Genomic DNA, 22,591 nt, shown 5'->3' with positions numbered 1-22,591 from the left:
GAATTTCACAAGAATCTCATAAATGTTCCTATTTTTAAACCAATATCCTTACTTGAAATAAAATACTGTTTGTTCATGGCTTCTCTACTGTGTCATAAGCAAAATATCTGACAGGGACAGCAGGACAGAATTTTAATATAAAAAAAGCCCATTTTCCATGAGGATAAGTCCAGTCAAAAAAACAGGAGATAAAATAAATAACATTTAGTAAACATTTCCATTTCCCACAAACCCATTTTCTGTCACTAGCTGGCAATATTTTTTCTGTTGCTCTTCCTTGAAAGACTCTTTGACTTTTTTTCTTTTCAGTCCTCCATCCCTGAAAAATACCGATAAGGAAGTGGCCTTCAGTTCATGTCAGAGTAAAGGTAGAAAAACGTTACAATAATTACAGTGCTTAATAAGAGCAACTTTCACCCTAGATGCTGGCATTTGCAATGCTACACTAGATGTTTTGTTCTGCCAAGATCTATCACGCTATAAACAAGTGCCACCCTTTAATCTGATGTTTAACAAAGTGTTTATTCTCACCAAATTCCACTTTCTGGTTGGAACTACCTGTCAACTCTGTTTATCTTTTAATACTTTATTAGTCTACTATACTAGTAAAGCTGTTCACAAAATAAGGAAATAGTGCCTCACTCAGAGTCTGTAAGGGTGACGGACTACAGCCAAGCAAAGAAAACAAGGAAGAAGTTTTAAAAGGAATCCAGCAATAAGTTTTAGATTACAAAACACCTAAATACGATTTCAGCTCATTTTCAAAGATGTTCCCTCTTACCATGGAAGTACAGACATTCCTCCCCGAGCAGCGATGACAGCCTTGACTCTGTTGGCAAAGTGAACAGCATCTTCTTCTTCCTGTAAAAGATACCAGTGACTTGCTGTGCAGTTGAAATGTTTTCTCTATGTCTCACTCGAAGAGACACCTTTTGTCAGAAAATAGGCATCAGATATACTTCAGCTGCTCCTCAGGAATGCCACCTGGCAAGTCAGCATGCTGAGTTTGCCATCATCCAATGCCAAGAGAACAAAGTGTGAGGCTCTATGCCTTCCATGGCAATTCAAAGTAACTTGTAGAACAAGGTCACAGGTCTGGACAGAGCATGGGAATGTATGTGCACCCAGTACCTTGGTACCAATCTAACCCCAGGAAGCTGGGAACACACTCAAAGGATCACCTTGGAGACGTGAGGTGCCTTGAACAGAGCTGGGGCCAGATACCACAGTACCAGTGAATTTTCATGGGCCAGCGAGGGTCTGTTTGCTCCACTGCAGAAAACACTCAACTGGCTGTTTCCAGTATCCCACACAATCTCTTTATGCCAGAAAGAAAATAACCACACAGAGAAATGACTATAAAGTATTAAATTACTTAAATTGGTCTGACTTGCAGGGAGCTAGTAAATTGTGATTCTGAAGCAGATAGAAACTAGCCAAATGAAAACTCTAGAAAGAATTTTATAAGATTATTCACTTTCTGGAACTTGCTCACTAGGTAAGGAAAAGCGCTGTGTTCTCTAGTAAAAAAATAAAAAAATAAAGACCAGTAAAAGATAACCTTCCGGACCTAAGATCCATCTACCCCTTCCTACAGCTACTGTTATACCTTCTCAAGTCTATTACAATTAAAGGACTTTTTTTTTTTTTAATTTCTAAACAGATGGATGGTATATAAACCTATGTGTTATAAATGTTTTGTATACCAGGTTAGCCAAGAATTTCAGCAAGAAGCACTCTAGAGAGAGGATGCAAATCCATCTTTCAAAATTTTGCAACTTTGTTTTGTTAAGTGTGCAGTTTCTCTTGCAGCAGGCATGTATGAATGGCGACTTTCAGAGCAGCCCTCATCTTGCTCTCATTATCCTAATAGGCTACACATCCTGATTTACAATCTCTACTCAATTTTAGGAGTACAGTGTCACTTCCTACTTTTTCCATTACACTGTCAATAAAGACTTGCTGACATCATGACAACAGTAATGCAGGTTTCCTCTTAGAAACAATTTGTGAGCATTTCTAAAACACAGACAAAAGCATAAGTACCTCTTTGACCATCGGTGGCAGGTACCACACATTGCAGACAATAGCCCAGCTGGTCAACACATTAAAACCATAGGTCATCATGGAATACTTAGCGCTGTTCCAGAACGCATCTCCAAATCGAGGGTCATACTGGAAGACAAGAACGAGCTAAAGGGCTCAGACTGCTCTCTAGGTGGTACGTTAAGTTGTACAGCATACACACAGAACGACAAGGGCAGAGGTAACAGCAATCAGAGATGATCCAGAGATAAAAGAAGCACTATGATGATGATCCAGTAGAAGAGCACAAAAAGATATGATGGTAGAAGTTGTATGACGTCAGTTCTGAAGAAAGACAACCCAAAGGCGCAGGACACCCAGTACACGCAGAATAAGAGCACATCCTTGACTATATACAAGTGCAGCTGTGCTTAGTTCGGATCATATAGGCAGGGTTTTTTTTGTTGTTTTGTTTTGCTTTTTTTGCCATAATATAATGACTTGTTACACGAGGGACAAATCACCTTCTGGAAGTAATTATAGTTCAAAGCTCCATGTTTTAACATTTGTTGCAAGTTAATACAAGTTAACCTGTATATCCTGGCAGAAGAAAAGGGCCAACAGTACCCAGTGGTGAAACAGACACAGCGCTGATGGTTGAGGGAAGGGATTGCCTGCAGCAAGCTCCCCAGGGCAGTGATCATGGCACCAAGCTGTCAGAGTTCAAGGAGCATTTGGACCCTGCTCTCAGACATTGGGTTTTAATGTGGGATGGTCTTGAGTTGAGCTCAGCCCCTGACACTATGATCCTTGTGGGTCACCTCCAACTCAGGATATTCTGTAATTCTAAGAACCTTTACAAGTAATACAAGACCCCAAACTAGGACAGACCCAAACAAATCTTAACTATAATCAGATAGAGCTACTCAACATGTAAAGATTTATCTTCTACAGATGTGCTGACTTGAAAGGTTTACTTGATAATGCTCACACTACTTGTAACAATTTCCATAAGGTTATGCAACGTTATAGCTTCAGGAAAAGGAAGTCATGTATCTACAGCCAGAATGACTTGGCTAAAGCTTATTAGAGAGACTTGCAAGTGCCAAGGGAATAATTCAATTACTAGTGCCTTTATCCATCATGAGCCAGTAACACCAGAATGGAAAGACCAGGTAGAACTAAACACACAGCATCGTACTTTACAAGTTGTTCCTAAGCCATTCAGCATTTTCCATACTTACCTTGATAGCTACCGGATGGATGATCCCTCCTACTTCAAAGCTTCCCTTCTTAAACATCATAACTGACGTGTTGTTTATGCAGGTACCTAGCCAGAATGGAAATGAGTGAAAAGTTCAGTCCATTCTGCAGAAAAACATCAGCAAACGCATACTATATTGCCTTAAAGAGAATGAAGTTGCTAGAAGAGAAAAAAATCTTTCATTCAGAAACATAATTCCATTATATTATGCTCTTAGGTAAGAGACTAAGAAGCAAAAGGGTTAATGTCTCAAACACTCTGTAGAAGTGTAAAATCAGCACTGAACCAGATAAGGAGTAAGATAAAGAGTGATTGGAGGAGGAGAGTCTTGTGAAGGAAGAGAGTCAGTTTGTGATAATATGAATATCTGTTGAATTACAACAGAAAAATTGAATTACAACAGGAAAATTTAGTAGGAAAAGGAGAGATCTGACAAACTACACCTTCACACCAAAGAGGGTTAACTAGTAGTCATCTGGGCAGAGGGAGAGTGAGACTTCCTGAAGGCCCTCTGACTCACTCCCCGAATAGTCTAGATCTCAAATATCAAGTTGTACTTGGGCAGGGGTAAGGCCTTGCCTTGATCACAACGTTACAGGGGGCCTGACAGCCACCTGAGACCCCAGACTTATTTACAACTGCTGACTGAACCACTTCTTGGGGGGCAGGGCACAAGCATGTGAAAGGCAGAATACCGCCAGTTCAGGTATGCACGCACCACAGGAAGAGCAACCGTGTCTACACTGCGAGATCCGAGGGTGGAGACAGCTCATTTCTTTGTTTTATTCTTCCCTCTCTCTGTCTGTCTGCCTGTCTGTCTCTCTTTCTCCCCAAGTCATACTAGAACATAAAGCAAGCCATACTATATCTTATTGGCAATAAGCTATGATAGATACTTGAATCAAAATATCATAGTGGGATACAAATGAACATTTAACTGATCATTTGGTGTCATTTCACCTTAATTTACTCCAAATGATTCTTGAACTCTGTGATCTCCACACATTACTCAGAGTAGCTCAGAGTCAGGTTGCAACAGACTAAACAAAATAAACCGTCATAAAATTGTGTTACATAGTAGAATCTCACTTTTAATATCTCACAAGAGCTCACTAATTCTACAACTAAAAACAAACACCTCAGTTCTAAAGATTAGACATGATAAACTGCACTCAGTGTAAAGTGAGCAGAGCAATACAGAATTGGTTCCTACCTTCTGGAAAAATTAGAATGGGTAATTTGGCCTTGTCTGCAATGTGTTCTCTGATTCTGTGGAGAGAAAATAAAATTTCAATGTACACTTCATTTTTGCAGAAGACTCTCATATTTCTATGTGGTTGGGAATCTAAATATGGATTCTCTCTTACATAGAACAGGAAAAGCTCTTCCCTAGTAGTTCTTAGACAGACAGTGGTCTCAGCAAGGATGTGCACTAGTTTCAGGCCTTGAAGGTTTTCTCTTGCTAAATATGTAAATAGATTTTTCACCAAAAAAATCTTTGACAGGTTCTAGTAATGAATAACGTTGAATTTTTGTTAAACACTGTTTTGCTTTTTTAATAAAGACTATTCTATATTTTAAAGCCTTGTGCTGATGCATATATATATACACACACACCTAATGTTTTCCACACCTAGATGTGAGAAACGAAGCTATTTTACTGCATTTTCTTTATTACTTAAAAACAACTGCTTTTAAGCAAATAATCCACTTAAGCAGATTACTGACACACAAAATCTATCCGTTTTCAAGACACCTATCTGTCTTCCCTATGAATCAAGAGCCTACAGTTCCTCTGAACTCCATGTAAAAGAGTATAAACAAAACATCAAATACCAAAAAGAAAACAAAAACAGATCTGTCCAGGAAAGGGGCAACCTTTTCCCTTTCCTAAGGACTAATTGCCATAAGTGCTTGTTTCATGTTAGCTGCATTGCACCCTATTTCATTAACATTTCAGATGACTAAGAGGACCTAAGACACCAACAAATGGCATAACAAGTCTATCATTTTCATGTCCTTAAAAGTCTAATACACCTTCTCTGCCAGGAACAGCAGTGCAGGGCTTTGGAGCAGTGCAGGCATCAGGTACTGACACTTCTCCAAGATGCTCTTCCAGCTTCTAGCAGCTAGGTGGTACCGCCTACGAACTTGTTTAATTCCTTTTGCAGATTTTGAGTGCAAGACAGCTGAGTACCGTGGATGTTTCTAATGAGCTGCAACTCGCTTCCTCAGATAGTCTACCAATCTCCACAAGAAAATAGGTAAGCCTGATGTTAATGTTTGCTGTTGTCAGCTTTCCTTTCTCCTGTACTTACAACAGTTATAACCAGATTTCTGATGCTCAGAGCTTTCAGGAAAATGTGCAAAGGTAAGGTATGATCTAGGAAAATGATATGCTGACAAGAACTCTGATGTTGGTCCTGACATCCAGAATCATAAACTTTGAAAATGAATGAGCAGGCATCTGCCTGTGGCAAGCAGCCTGATTGTGCCAATGTGGAAATTCACAGAGGTTAAAGGACAAACAATCAGAAGCTCCAAAGAGCAGTGCTACAGCCTGCATCATCATCATCAGAGTAGTTCCAAATCTTACAAACACCTACAGCTGCCTGCCAAGAAGAGATTCAGGGTCACAACTCACTCAGCTCACAATGGGACCTCACAATTACAAGACCTGATGAGAAAAGTAAGCAAAGATCTCACTGTCCTACCTTTTTCTCACCAGATGTCGATCTTTCATTTCTGAACGTTCAAACAAAACATGCTGACTGGTTTGCATACAAGATTTCTGAATAAGTCCCAGAAGCCCTCCATGTACCTGGCCAACCTGTAAGCCAAAAACTGAAATATTTATATGGCAAAAATACACGTAATTATTTAATTGACTAAAATCTAACTAAAGATGCATCAACTTCTAAACTTGTTCCATGAATTATACCAATTGTTTTGGTCAAAAGTGTGCATTCACTTACCTGTCTGAACAGAAGTTCCGAGTAGGAGAATTTAAATGCTTGAAAATTCCACTCTCTCTACCAATAACTTTATCCTCCTGCCCAACACCGTATCTGTGAGTGCCTCAATATTACCAATATTTACCAGCTGTCTTGCTCATACCAAGGAGTAGCATCCATCACTAGCCAGGATTAGAACATCTAGTGGAGATGTGTGGTTGGCTACACAGATGCCTCCTTTCCGTGGTCTGTTTTCCCTGTAACAACAGCCATGAGAGTAATTACTTCACATCTATTCTTCAGACTGCAGGCCTCACCAGGTCATCTCTCTAGCGAGTGTACACCCACAACAAAGATCCTTGGTGACAAAAACATATAATAGACATACATTATCTGTATGTACAGATAACAGAAGCACAAGAACACAAGACAATTTAAAATACAATTATAACTCTAAGGTATGTTAAAACTTCTGGCAGTACATTACAGAAGCCATCTTTCCCCATGCATTTGAGAATTCCTTCAGATTTCAGTAGTTTTGGTCAAAACCATATTCCTTACAGCTCAGAATATGCAACATCACTGGAGAAAGCATTTCAACAGCATTCATTACCATTCTCAGAGGCATATATCAAAGACTACTCAAGCACTAAACTTGAACTCATAGATACTAATAAGCATGGCTTTCTTTCCTTCCTAAATTATCAACAAAAATTACTTTGAGGGCCTCTGTTACATAAACCTTCACAACTAAGCAAGCAAGATATTAGAAGTAGTTACTGAAACATCATCTATAACATACTAGAAAGGTGAATATGAAGACTTAGGTTATCAAGTTGGCTAATAGAGCAGTTGATGTTTTAATTGCCTAGAAAAACATCACCACAGAAACATGTTAATAGCAAACATAAGGGAAAATGTTTAAGTCTGTATTTAATGAAGAATACAGCACTACTCCAACACTGCATTCTCTGCAAATACCCAAGAGACAACACAGCAGAGCACAAAAACATCTTGAAAGAAATCCTGAAAACATATTGAAAGACAGACAGAGTCTACATGACCTACACAAGTTCTACCAAGGCTGCAATTCAATATGAGTATCAGTGTCCTAATGGAATTAAAACCCTCTCTGAAACTTGAGATTCAGCAGTGTGTGAGGTTTATAATAGACAAGAGCAGGGTTGCACCACTCACCTGTTGTGGAATTGAACAAGACCACTCAGACATCGGACACCTAATGCAGCACATGTCAGCTGAACTTGGTTACTCAGCCAGCATTTAACCCTGGAAGAGAAAAGTCACCCCACAATTGCGCACATCAACTCTCCAAATTCAAGCATATTTCAGTTCCAATACCCTAATTCAGCTCCTCAAAGAAATCCAAGAGAAGTGGAAAGAGCCCTCAGAAAACACCCACCTGCCATTTGGAAACTGTCCTACTACCGTAGTTGCTGAGACCAGCAAGAGGATGCTGAAGAAAGCCAAGAAGATGCTAAAAAGTAAAATAATCTTCATTAATTGGTAAGAATGAAATTTGGAAGAGGAAGCTGAAAGAAAATCTTTTAATCCTTTAATTCTTTTCCAGGATGCTTCTATCCACCATAAATAGCATCAAACTATCATCACAAAGCAGTCAAAGCCAATGAGATATGAGTACAGGTTTTCATTCGATTAATCCTCCAGTAGAAAACTGTGCTTCTTGAAGCCTGTTTTACAAAAAGAGCCACAACTTGGTCTCAAGGCATCAAGTGGAGAATAATTCATTGTCTTCAAAATAGATGGCAAGTAATGATTATGAGATTTGTTAACACAGGTGAAATTTCTGAGTAGCACAATAGAGAGCTACCATCAAGCTTTTAAAAATCTACTCAGAAATTTCAGTAGCTATTTCTATTCCAAGAAGTTACTCTAGAACCATGAAAATTAGGTACTGTTGGACACTAATGGCTTAGCAAAACAAACATTGAAGTTATCCCTACTTAAATGGTGTCCTCTACTTAAGTGGTTCTACATATTTAAGTAGACACACAGGCACTTGTGCTCTGCTATGTGCTTAACTGTTATGAAATCCTTCAACATATTCAAAAAGAGTAAGACATTTTACAAGGTTCTGCTCCTTGCAGGAATGTATTTATAGTTGTATGTGCCTTGTCAATGTGATAAAGGCTGTTTTCATGCAAAAGAACACAGAAATTTCTGTAAAGAAACACACTGTGGGCTATCTCTTTCTTCCATCCAGCCCTGCACTGACAGAACGCAGGCGTTGCTTCACATCCCAAGGGTTCAGCATACAGTCTCTCTCTTCCTCACAGAGGTAAAGCCCAACTCTCAGCTGAAACAGCTTTTATTTTACATAACGAAAGGATCTCCAGATCGTTGCTATGATTTAAAAAACAAATTAGATGAATAGATGCATTTGCATACTAACAAAATATACAGAACATAGGAAACATATCTTGAGCTTTCTTCCCCTCTGGAGATCTTTGGTGGCAACCTGGAAAGCAAAGTCATGTCACATTCTTTCTCATTTCTGCACTAGTCAATAACATATAACATCATACCTTCTATTAAAAGTAATCCAAAAACACAATCCCAACAAATTACCCTTGGCTCACCGAAAGGGCACCAGGAGACAGTACCGGATTAAGATCCCAATGATCCACACAGTGGTCAGTTGCCAGCTGACACGGTGAAAGTTGGCATTGGTTCTGCTGAGGAGATTCCAGGACAACAGCTCCTCAGAGGTGAACCGCTGTGTGACTTCATCTTCTGCAACTGTCTCACACCCCTTCTTGGCAAAGTACATAATATCTGCAAGGCTGAAGTATCCCCTGTGCTGGCCAGCAATCTCCTTTTCCATGGAGGTTTCCTCTCTCTGGATGATCCCTTTGTTTCAAGAAACAAGTAGAAAAATAAAGACAAAAAAACAAGCCAAAAGCATGAGGAAATGAGCCTTCCTTCCCACTTGGTAAAATGAACAACATAGAGTCCAAAAAAAAGTAAAATAACTGTACTTCTTAGAAATATCATTCCTTCTTTCTATGCACTGTAATTGAATTGGTATATTTTGTGTATATACTAGCACTTAATTCCATAAGTTACTTCTCTAATCCTATGCCATATCACACCACTAAATTATTGGAGGAGACAAGCATTCAGAATAAGCTGCAAATAAAACTCTGAGCACAACACCTACTTCACTGTCATTTATCAAACAATGTAAGTACACACAGCTCCAAATGTTGCCTGTACTGCTTAGACTACAGATCTCTCCTCTTGCCTTGACTCAAAGCTAGGTGTTGTTTATATTGTTGTTGATTTTGCTGCTGTTGTTTAGTTCTACTTTTTACAGCTGGGAAAATACTGTGGAACAAACACCTGCCTCTGGCATTTTTTCTCAGTCCCCATCCTCTCTCCTACAAGAGTCACCTCACTACCAACAAACACTAAAGCTTTAGATTTTTCTCTGAGTTATACACACCACAAGATAAATGCAGAGTAGAGAAAGAATAAAAAATAATTCATATTTCATATCTGTAAAATTAATGCCTCACAGGACAACCACACCAGTGACCATACCAATGTTTGCTGAGGTCACTCAGAGACCAGATTCTGGCTGGTTACAATGACTAGGATTTCACTGAACCATATCAGCTAATATTTGGGGGGTTTTTTGTTCTTTTTTGTTCTTTTTTTTTTTTTTTAATTTTTAAATAAGGCTCATTTTGAGATGTTCAATCAGCATACTATTAACTGATCAGAATCAGAAAACTTCCTCAGCTGCACTTTGGTCAAACTTACAGCGTCCAGGAAATCACCAGACTTGAAGGTCATTAGTTAATGAACCAGTCCATGTGACTAATGACTAAGAATGGCACTAGCCAGTTCCTTTGTGGGAAAGGAGAAAGGAAAAACAGATGTGAAAAAAATTTACTCTAATTCTTTCCCTATATCAAGTGCAAGATGTGTCTGTGATCCACAGGGTAGCATAGACGCTTTACTTGAGACTCAGGCTTTTGTATGCTAGGAGTTACAAAAAGCAAGAGAAAACAGAAAATGACCAATGTTCACAGCAACTGGACATCAGTCACTCCTAATCTTGTAAATAGGGAGGACTGCTGGAGTCAGAAATACAAAACAGACATAAAAAAAAGAGACAGCTTCCCTCCTGGTTATCAGCAGTTCCTTTCTTTACCCAAACTGGTTTCCTTTAATGCCTTTTATTCAGAAGACTCATTCGTTCAGATATCTTTCTTATTATACACATAAGGCCTCATTTGTTGGTTTACAACATCAGCAACTATTTGCTCATTAACTCTTTATTTACCATCCTAGTTTTCCGACTTAACATGAGATTAAATTTATGTATCTGTTCACTCTTTCCTGGGTAAGATACCACAGTAGCTGCCTTTATACCAGATGAACAGTGCTGTGTCACTTTTGTTCGGAGGTCTTACCGTTGGCGATTAAATTTTCAAGCGCCAGCACCTTCTGCATTTTTATCCCCTTCTCAATCTGCAGGGTGGCCCACTGTTCTCAAAACAAGAAAAGTAGATGGTGATGGTTTTCATTTTGTTATTTCCAGGTACTCTGTAACATCTTTACATGAATTGTCTGAGCCTCCTTTATTGAAGCCAGGACTCGGATTTGCAGTTTTCAAATTCTGAAGGCTGTCTTGAACACCTCCTATTTTGTTAGTTACATTGATTACTTGTAGTCATTATAATGAAGGATTATTTGGCTCAAAGTCATTTTCAGGAGTTTTTATTTTTCTTTAACCATATTACTGAGCTATCTATGAGACTCTGAGGACCAAGAGTCCCAAATTCTGTCTTACCCAGTCAGCTTCAGGCAACAGAATGATGCAAACTAATATTACTGACACAAAAACATGCTGGGAAAACAAAGACTTAAAAATGGATTTTTAAGAATAAAAGAAATGACATCAGTCTTACAGCGTTCATGAAATTTGTCTTAACAGAATACAAGGGAGGGACTATTTCATATTCACAGCATTTCCAAAGTAGTAGCTGTGGGTAACGAACTTTCATCCTTCCCAGTCTTCTTGAAAAAAAGCAAAATTTCTTCTACTTGTGCAGACTAAACTCAAGATCAACCATACCAATATGCCTACTTCTAAAGTTTTATGTTGGTACAAAATGTTTTCATGATACATATATGGGCATATAAACAGTAGCCCTCAGCACTAGATCTTCCTCAGTTTGTATCAGTATATGTGTCTTAATAAAGAACTTCAGGATCCTGTTCATAGGCTCTGATTGCCTTTTAAGGAATCAGTGGTCCACTCAGCAAATGTCCTCACCTGACATTAACGCTTCCACCTACGATGGACAAGAGTCCGTGCTTCTATTCCAGCTCTTAGCAAACAGTTCTTAGCGAGCTCTTAGCGAACAGCTTGTTTCTCATCTTCCTGACATGCATAACCATTTAAGCAACACATAGATTGACCACGAAGGGTTTTCATTGCATTGCAGACCTATAAATCTGCATGTGCCATTGACTGACTAGATTTTTGCTATGCTTAAGTTTTGCATGGTTCCTAACAGCTCCTTTCTTAGCCACTGAAGTTAAACTCGATGACAAGACAGAGACGGTTTATCATGGCAGAATCAGGATATTGTAGTTGCCTTTGTTTGACTTTTGCTACCTGCATCTTGGGGGGGGGGGAGGAGGGAACAAAAACACCCAAAGGAAAACAACAAAGATAAAAAGACACAGCAATGTGATACATTAAACTCCATTAAATCCATCTTACATAAGACTGGCGGGGGGGTGGAAGGAGGGAGGTAGAGAAAAAGCAACCAAATACAGACCTTTGCCTTATCTATGCTAGAAAATTAAAATACAGTGTAAATTTAAAATGCAATAGCTGTTCCAGAATCCCTTACTCCCTAAGAAAGCGGAACTGGTACATCAACTGTCTCAAGCTGTGATAACACATGGTGAGTCATTCAGGAGTGGGAATCTAGGAGATATCAAAAAAATACAGCCCACACGCTGAGAAAAGAAAGAAGATACTCCACGTGAAAAAGAGCATTCTGGGAAAAAAAAAAAAGAAAAAAAAAAATCAAGGTAGACACATTCTGCTGCTGGTCCTCATCCCTTCCCCAGCATCCAAAGGTATGAGGGATGAGAAGAAAAAAGATGGAAAAAAAAAAAAAAAAATCACCAAAGTTCAGCAAATAAAAACCCTTCTCTTACTTTCTTCTTTCTCATATTTTGTCTGTCACCCTTATCTCGCCCGTCATGCACCTACATGAACAGCCTGCCAGTTGGCAAGCAACTCCAGAAATCAGTTCACCCTTACTGTCTTCTGAATACCTCAAGAAGTCTACCTTTTGATTCCCAAGTAGAAAAAGGGTACAATCACTAAGTGACTCACAAAAATATATTAACTAATTCAATGAACAAGATAAGTCAAAACCAACCAGACATTGAAGAAATTGATATCGTAAAGCACAATATCCTGTCTCATAGTAGAGAGAAAAAGTGGGACAAAAGCAACGCTCTGTAATTAAGGAGGCAACTAAGGCAACAAAGGCAGAGGACAAAGCAGATGAGAAAGGGCTCTCTATAGAGGAATGGTTACACATTAGCCTGGAAAACAGCATCTACAAAATTTCAGCTGGTGCAGAACAGGCACATAAGATACAATTACATATTTTGTCTTCTAATACAACAACTGGGAAGCATCCTATGAAAGCACTGGGCAATGGATATAAGCAGCAGAAAGGTAACACCTTTGCATAGAACTGTCAGCTAAGTTGTAGAGTTCATTGTCAAGAACATATTGCTAAAGATCAACTGAAATGGGTTCAAGGAACATCAAGGCACAGGCAAAAATCATCATGGGATACACAACACAAAGTCACCTCTCCTAACTTATGAATCAGCACAAGAGGCTGAAGCAGTGGGTAGCAGGGAGAGTATTCTTAGCAATACAGCTGTACGTTCACGCGGCTCTTAGGCTTTTCATCAAGCACATAAGCTGTCTCCTGCTAAAGCCAGGACTAGGTCCATCTTTTGGACTGATACAGCAGCTTAGTTACCGTCTTCTCCAGCATTCTGTGACATCTGTATGCTTAATTTGTTTCTGAAATATGAAATAAGGCTTTTTGATTGCCTTTGTTTTGTACAGTATTGAGACAGAACTGTCTGTCTGGTCTTTGTTGCAAAACTGTAATGAGAGGCTGTTCTAAATAGCTTACAAAACCACAGATGTTGTAACTAACACAGAATTGAAGAGCTGAATGGACTAACTTCATTCCTAAGTTTGCTGAGTGAATGACAACTCAGATACCGTGCTTTCCTCCCACCCACTTCTCAAGTGATGAGGACACAAAAAGTCCAAACATCCCTCAGGTGATCCCACCTGAACTACTGAAGATTCGACTCCTCAGCTCCAACAGCCCATGCCAGGTGCCCTATAATTACCTTCTGAACAAAATGAGCATCCATAATACCGTATTATATTAATTACTCTCTTCACAGTACATAACATTATAAGCAACATGATACCAAACACTAACTTTTTTAATCTCATTTCTTCTGTTTTTCTTCTCCTTTTTCATTTTAAGTAGAGGTCAGTGTGTTGTTCAGTATTCTTTTTTTCCTGTATGGTGTAATAATTTATTTTTATCTCTTTATCCTTCCATTTCCATGTTTTACTATCTCTCTTTCCCTATGACCTCTCAAAAGCTTTTACTAATTGCTGACCAGACTGGGTTTTTCAATGCTCTTCTTAACTTTGTTCTCATGAGTGACAAAGGCACAGCATTTCCCTTGGTGAAATTACTCCATATAAAGTTTACTGAGGTAATAACCACAAGGCCAATGGGTTTTAGCGCCAGCTAAAATCACCATCTATGATCAAGCACTTATGTTTTTTCATCAAGCTATCCTATCTAGCCTCATTTTTCCTCTTCTTGTTTTTGAAGAGGAAGAAGATTTGCTCTGTTTCAAACAAACAAATACCTAGATTCCTTGCTGGAAAAGAAGCAAAGGACAAATTCAAGTATCTCTGTACATAAATTCCACCTTGCTCATTTATATCAGTCACTGTTCTCATTACTAAAACACTTCAGCAAAAATGGAAATCAGAAAGAGGCACTTCATCAAATGCCAATGTTAACCATTGCTTATGAACAAATTTTGCAAACCTGACCTCCAAGCAAATTCAGTAAGGGCTATAGATATCCTTTCTTTGCAAATTCAACACTGAAAAAAAATAGTATTTGGACTTAAAACCCAATTTTCACATCTACTCTTTTATTTTTCCCAAGTTCAGAAAACTTGGAGGAAAGTAAACTACATTTTTCTTTTTCTTTTTTTCTTACATATTTGTGCATTCATTTAAAGTTGTACAAAGCAAATATAGACTGCTCTTCTAAATTTTCTATTTATTTTGCAAGACTACATAACAGACTAAATGAAATGCATAACAACAGATAATCCAGTCAGCATCCAAGGCTGCATTTCTTGTAAAATATCGATCAGTTGTTACATACTGCCTAAAGAGCAGATATTGCTGGAATACCATTGCTATCATGCTGGTACACAACTCTAAGGACTTTTGGAGTACCTACTGGACAAGGCATCCTATTTCCCCACTCAAGTTAGCAACAACAGAGAATAGTCCTTCTGCATCACCTTGTTAGCAAGAGCTCAAACAAACATTGTCACAGCCAGAAACAGGTTGACATTTCACTAGGTTATCAGTGCCAAGTTGCTCATGTCTTGAACTGTGTGCAAGTCAGCCTTAAAGCTTACTGCATGCCAAGTAGCAGTTTCCATAGTGCTACTTGGTACTATTCCCAGGACTTTCAGAAGAGGCCCAGAAAGTGTAAGCATAGGCCTTAGCCCAGCATTTCCCAATACTGCTCACTCTTCCTGAGGGCAAAGTGAGTCGTAGCACAAGTAAAGGGGACCTAAATTACCCTCCATCCTCTCTCCCATTTCCCACCAAGATGCATCTTTCCTACTCTTGTGGCAAGAAAAGCTTTTTGCATAACATCTCAGCCTAAAAACAGCTAAAATTAATCAGAATATAAGGACAGATTAGAAATTTTTTTGCTTTCAAGACAGCCAGGGATCAACTTTCAACTGAATGACAAAACCAAAAAATGTCTACACAGAATCAGCCTGAACTGCAGTACTTCTTGTTGTGCTGTTATTAGCTGCTGCAGAATTGGGAAACTATACATTAGAGAGATCAGATCACAGAGCTATTGACTTACTACTTTTTTTTCTGATAAAACAATCCTATACATTTTGAAAGCAAGATTAGCATGCTCATAAACTTCATACAACTAAAATATATATATTAATGTACATTCCAAAGAGAAAGTCTTCCTACAGAAAGCAGGTCCACAATGGGTCAAATTTCCTTTGAAACTGGGAAAAGCATAGAGAAAGGAGGGAGGTAGGGAGGAAAAAATAAAAATAAAAAATAACAACAAATCCACAACATATATTTAAATATCTGTCAACTGCAGCAGTAAAGCTGACAAAAGAACTCGAGGCTCTTACAAGCCTCTTACTCAGATATCAGTAAGAGTTTCATCACCATACCACTGGCTGATAAAATATCACACATAAAAGCAATATTACATAGTGCCATGGTAGTTGGTCATATCCCACTGATATCAATATTTGAAAACAACTGGTAACATCTACAGGTTGCAGCCATTTCCACTATATTAAATGATGCTTAAACAGCTGAAGACAGTCCCTGCCAAGAAGTTCTTAATCACTAGTAAAAAAAAAGAGACAGAGGAATTCTAATAAGACAGAAACTATAGAGAATTGGCAGGGCAGAAGAGATGCAGTATTAATTATATCACATTGCCACATGACTTGTTTAATATGACGAACCGACAGCACCTGCTTTTGGCCATTAGTGAGCATAAAAAGATCAGACCTGAAAAACAACATGAAATCCTGGCTTATTAAAACCCAAAAGAAACTTTCACAATTATCAGCAGAATCAGGACCTTAGCCATGACTTGTTCACTTCTAGAGAAGTGCACTTCCAGAGGGTGGCTCTGCATTTCTTGCAGAGCAGAAGTTGTGACTGCTGGATCACACAGAATTATAAATGGGATTGAAACAAGTGCAGTCTGTACTCTTACCTAGAACAGTACTAATTCCTGTAATGTAACTGAAACAACCAAACCAAATCCATTAAACTTACGTACTTGTCAAATACTTTTTTTTTTTTTTTTTGCCACTTACAACTTTTCATAATTAATTAAATTTTGATTATATTTTATTTCCCCAAAATATAGCATGAAGTATTGTAACCAGCTTGAACTATTAGCAAAATATCACGGAATCTCTACTTTAACATGAGAAAACCTCAATCTGATACTGCACTATAACCCAACACTTAACTAAATGTCATTAAAGCTATCATTCAAAGGAATGATCACATAAGTCAAAAGTGGGGAACAAATCTCACCAAAAGACAATCAAAGAAACAAACCACACCTGTCCCCCCAAAAAAACCCAACACCCTATATCCAAAAGTCTCAGAATTAATGGAAACATTCCTGGTGGCTTTAATGGCATCTAATTCAAATGAACAGGTATTTTCAAAATTAAAAATGTCCTGTAGAAAACACATACCTTTTAATGTAATTCTCAACTTACCTCCAATGTTTTTATTACAATTTTCACATAGACATGAGAAATCCCCAGTGACACTCTAAACATCGAAGGCAACAGAACTAGCACTACAAATGAAGTCAGCCAGATTAACAAAGTTTTGCCCTCCACAAGGCTGTAGCCCTGTCTATTTTCTTCCATGCTTGCTCCTTTAAAACATCAACCTGATAACTTTCTTAGAATATTTGCTCATCTGCTGAGAATGAGGCAAGCTTCAAGAGACAAACAAAAATTACACATCCTAAAAGCCAAAGCTATTCCTAGGAGAGAGCTGCTGCACTCTAAACGTGCCACCAGAGATGCTCTCAATGATAGCACAATTTTTACCCCTTCTCCCGCCCTAGCTCCACCCACTTCCATATAATTGATAAGCAATTACTCACCAGATATAACACAGGGTAGAAGAATATGTGTCTGGTAATAAGGTGCTGTCAAATGAGGACTTGTCAATATGTCAAATAGTTTACCCAAGGTGTCCTGCCAATAAATTATAATACAAAATCAAGTAGGTGTGGTTTTCAAATAATCTAAAATGTTCTCTTCTAAAAAAAACAAAACCACAATGCAGAGAAAGAACTTCTCCAAATGAAGTGTAGTCAAATTACTATCTTCCTTGGTCAGACTTTCTACCTCACATTGAAATGACTGCCTCGTTTCAGTATTTCACCACAAGAACCAAACTGAAGCTTTAGGTTTAAGTCAGCTACTTGTTGTTTGTTTGTTTTAATACCTCTGAGATGTAGATGCAAATTGCAGCAGGCAGGAATCAACATCAGAAGCAAATAAAACCTGCTCCCTCTTGTTCTACAAGAAATTAGCCAAATTGTATCACAGGGTTACAAAATGCACTGTGGTGACGAAACAAGTCACACATCTTTGCAGTACTGGAACAGGCTGCCCAGAGAGGTTGTGGATCTTCCATCCCTGGAGGTGTTCAGTGCCAGATTGGATGAGGCCCTGGGCAGCCTGGTCTAGTATTAAATTGGGAGGTTGGTGGCCCTGCATGTGGCAGGAGGGTTGGTGATACATGATCCTTGAGGTCCCTTCCAACCCTGGCCATTCTGTGATTCTATGAATCCAAACACATTAGATAGGGAGGTTTCACCTTCTATCCTATGAAACAGCAATAATTAGTATAGTATTTTAGGAAAGATTCAGTACAGCCCCTAATTCCAGCCCCTAGCCTGTCCTTCTATATGCATCAGAGGAAGAGCAGAAGTAACTGTATCCGTAGAAGCTATGGAGAGCCCACCGACACCACTTAAAACCTTACCACAGAATAAATCAATTGACATTGGTGGAATGACTGCTCTGGGACTTCCAAAGCAGTTATGTGTGGATCCATGAAGGATCTTTCCTTTGCAGGTGGTCACATTTACAAGCTTGCATAACTGCAGGGGCTGTACATTTGAAACTTCCCATCCCCACAAACCATGGTCTGGTTTGCGTGGTGGAGCAGCCTCACTCCACACACACCGGATTCTTCAGGAATTAAAGCAGCAGTGCTCTAGAAAACGTGACCCATATGCTCCAGTCATGAACAGAAACACAAGAATCAGAGCGCCGCTGCCCAACACTAAGTCCTCCAGTTCGTACCATACACCCAGGGACCAACAAACAGGCTTCTTGTTACAAGCTCACGATACCATCACATCCTTCACTTGCCATATGAGTCAAGTAATCTCTTGTGTCCTCAGATTTGCTGCTGGATATCAGACTTCAGGTCCTCATAACACCACTGCACCTTCTTCCACAATCTAATTTTTGTCATCTTCCCCTCATTATTTATCTGCCTCTGATAATCTATTTCTGAGCATATTACATCTTCTGAAAAAAAAAACATTTAGTTACATTTTTATGGTTTCTGCTTTCCCATCACTCTTTTTCTCAATGGCAACTACAAGCCCCTGACTACCATGCAACCAGTCCTGCGCCGTGCACCATTACCCACCATTCCCAACCCATCTCACCAAGTTATAGGTTCTTCTAAGCTTCTCTAGAAACTGTATTTATTTATTAGAAAAACAGTTCTGTTTGCTCATCCCTCTTTAGCTGCCACCTCCTACATTCTCATTTCTGGCCTCTTCCTATAGCTGCCTGCCCTGCTAGCATATGGTCGCACAAGGCAGGGGGTTGTAGATGATAAGATGCTGATCCTGAGGCACAATGCAGCACATCTGAGAGCTGCCTTCAGCTTCAGCTCAGGTGACTGGCATGCACGCCAGCTGGGTGCTAAAACCTGTGGGCGGGAGGGTGGAGGTAGTTTCTGGAACCTGACTCGAGTCAGGAAAGGTGGGCCACATTAAATATCAATAGCCCGTCAGGACATAACAGTGAGGTGTAGCAACAGCCTTAATTGGCAATAAGCCTAGGTATAGGTAAGAGGGATCCTTTCTTAAAAGGAGACAGATTTCCTTACCCTGCACAGAGGAAGTAGAATTTTCCTCTACTGAGTGAGGGAGATTTGTTTTCCATCCTGTGAGAAATTATCATCTGCGCTTCCTCCCTAACCTTTATCAAGTCACATTCCCACAAATCAGAATAATAATGCGAACAGACAGCGTAGTTCTTCCCTTTCACCTTCTAAAAAGACAGAGCACCCAAACCCCTCCCCAGGCTCGCCCTTCCACACTGCTGAGTGACAGGACTTCAGCCCTCTGTTAGCTGTAATTTTCCTGGCAAACCATTCAGCCCAAGACCTCTGAGGCTTCCTCGGGGCTGCCATGACAGCTTCTACAGGTAATCCCCAAAAAAGCAGAACAAGCAGCAAAGTTATGCCTGCTAAGAAGTACTACTGAGTAGAGAGGGGGAACAAAAAAAGTACAGGGGGGTGGAGGGAGCTGGGATGTTGACAGTCTATTGCTCTTCATCCAGCATGTCACATTTGCCGTAGCAACAGAAAATTCCAACTTTTTGTCCAACTGCACAGGTAAACATATCCTTTTTGTGGCCATAGAACAAATACCTCCATTGTGACTTAACAGTCTGAGAGGTTACTTATGACAGAAAGCAATTTTTCTGAACCTTCTTCTTGCTAGTATCAGCTTATTTTGACATGACTCACATGCTTATTAGCTGCTTTTAATCCAGACAGATGACTTTTGGCTGCCCAATAAAGCTGGGAGACATTTGTATTCTGTGAGAAATGGTTATTCTGCCGTAACAGCGTCAACTGCCCACTCTTGGCTCTCAGTTCTTGAGGTCATTCTACTCATTTGTTACTATTAGGCAATGCTTTTTGGTTGTCTTAGGGAACTGGAACTATGACCCATTCATTTTTCCATGGTGTGGAGAAGCAAACATAGCACTATTACCAGTTTTAACAATAACAGTAATATTAAAATAATAATAATGAAGAAAGGCCCTCTTGGTTTTTGATAAAACTTTCCTGATGTTTCAACCTCATATTGTGCAGACTTCTCACCTGGTTGCTAAACAGGAGTGAAATAATCTCTGGTACCTTGGGTCTGCTTTTTATAAACACTGAGGTTTGTACTTCACTTGTGAGAGAGCTCCATGTCACCAGAATTACTTTAAAGATTACCCATTCTATGGTGAGCAATTTCAGTCTGAATATTCATATATGGAAATCACACTGTTCTCATGCAACAAAATGCAAATATCCACACCTCTGCATCCATACTCTAACTGACCTATCTCTGCTGTTCTTTAGGTCAGCAGAGATCTCATCTGTGTCACAAAATAGGTCTGTATCTGCATCTGACCACAGAGTTGTGCTACTTATAGGTTATCTCTGCCTGTCAACAGTCGAATTATGACATTGAAGAAGTATGTTTAAGCAGTGTATTACTCATTAGGATGATTGTAACATGTTTAGCTCTGACCACACTAGCATTATGGTTTCCTCAGAAGATAAATTCAGTCATTACAAAACCTTAATCACCATATCAGGATACATCTTTATATCACAAAATCTGGGAGTCCACTAGAGATCTGCCTACATTTGTTTAACTCAACAGTGTACAGATCAGACGATTAGGCATCGCATGGCTTTCAATAATGCACATTTGTCAATACATATCTTGTATATGATTTGCGTACCATTAAAGAATCATGGAATCATTAAGGCTGGGAAAGACCTCTCAGGTCACCTAGTCCAAACACACACCCAACCACCCCACCATGCCCAGTAACCATGACCCCCAGTGCCACATCTCCATAGTTGTTGAACACCTCCACGGAATGCTGACTCCACCACCTCCCTGGGCAGCCTGTGCCAATGCCTCACTGCTCTTTCCAAATATTTTCTCCTGGTGCAACTTAAAGCAATTACCCCTCATTCTATCACTGTTACCTGGGAAAAGAGGCCAAATCCCACCTCATTACAACCATCTTTCAGGGAGTTACAGAGAGCAATGAGGTCTCCCTGGAGCCTCCTCTCCTCCAAACTGAACAATCCTAGCTCCCTCATCCGCTCCTTGTAGGACTTGTGCTCCAGATCTTGCCTTTCTTTGGATGCAATGAATACTGAAGAATAATATGTCAATGCCCAGCATTTCTCACACTGATTAAATGCATAAAGTATCCCCACTGCTCTGGTATAGAAGTGGCTGCAATCACAGTACAGGGAATTTGGGGGCAATTTCTGAAAGATGCCAGAATTCATGTTCATTTTCACCATTTTCTCCACAAACAGCTATGTAAGCTAGTCACATCCTTATACTCTTGCTGCCTTTTACCAAGGCAACATAATCCATGTCACTGTTTGCTCCAATACATCTCTTCAGCTGCATAGTATTTATTACACATTCATCTAATGCCCTGTAGCCAGGATTGCAAGAAATGCCTGATAGCTATTTCCCATTCGTCTTTGCAGTCATTTTGCATCACCTGAAGAATTTGTCATCCCCTGTTCATTTATAAGCTTGTTGAGGTAGGGAAAAAAAAAAAAAACAAAACCAAAAAACCACTTAGACAATTCTTCTCTTCACTGGGAGAATAGGTAAGAAGTGCAACAATTCTCCTCTTCTGAGTATTAGTACCATTTGCATGCATTTAAATATACTTAACTTTATTTAAAAATAAGTATTACAGAAATAGCCATTCTTCTTCTAAGTTTTGCTGACAGGTTTAAAAGGAAAAGAAAATGCACTGAAAACATTCATTTCTAATGAAAGATAAGAACATATAAAAATACACGTGACACCCCCAAATCAATGGAAACACCCCTTGAGAGACTACAGGTGCATAAATATTATGCAAAAACTCATTTTTTACTTATACAAAAAGCAAATAATAAGCTCACAGGTAGTCTGTTGTCAGCAACTGTGAGACTGCGAGACCCCCCCCCCCCCCCCCCCCGCGGGGTGTGACGCGTTAGGCCCTCTCCCTGCTCTATGATAGATGGGTGGTTCGTGCCCTTAGGGGCGTAAACGAAGCACTTAGGCTATATAAGCTAGTGTATATGTGTAATAAACGCCATTTGCTGCTCATCACATTGGTGTCACCTCAGTAATTGGCCCAGCTGCAGTCTCCTGGGGAAGCGGAGCGGGCGCTTACTGCAACAGTAGTCCTGATGAAAGACAAAATTAAGCATTTCCTTTCCTGAAATGAAGAAACCCCAGTGGCCTTTAAAACAGATTCCTACCTCATTTCTAAGAACGCTGTAACTTCCACCTCTCCCTTCTTCAGGAGGTTT

General features: G+C 39.4%; 1 protein-coding gene across 1 annotated transcript; it reads right to left on the bottom strand.

Moving 5' to 3' along the window:
* Window positions 1-204: 204 nt before the first annotated feature.
* On the bottom strand, window positions 205-17,073 carry LOC306945367 (glycerol-3-phosphate acyltransferase 3-like; the record flags this gene model as incomplete). The annotated part of the gene is made up of 12 exons (XM_079534093.1): window positions 205-319; window positions 782-861; window positions 2,047-2,175; window positions 3,270-3,355; window positions 4,503-4,558; window positions 6,004-6,119; window positions 6,407-6,500; window positions 7,441-7,530; window positions 7,664-7,738; window positions 8,862-9,132; window positions 10,704-10,776; window positions 16,918-17,073. 12 exons carry the CDS (start codon window positions 17,071-17,073, stop codon window positions 205-207), a joined length of 1,341 nt encoding a protein of 446 aa, XP_079390219.1.
* Between the last annotated feature and the right edge of the window lie 5,518 nt (window positions 17,074-22,591).

Source organism: Tetrao urogallus (assembly GCF_951394365.1).
Source record: "Tetrao urogallus genome assembly, chromosome: 4".
NCBI classification, from domain to species: Eukaryota; Metazoa; Chordata; class Aves; order Galliformes; family Phasianidae; genus Tetrao; species Tetrao urogallus.
Note: the sequence above shows the minus strand (reverse complement) of the source record. Positions and strands in the feature narration are given on the sequence as shown.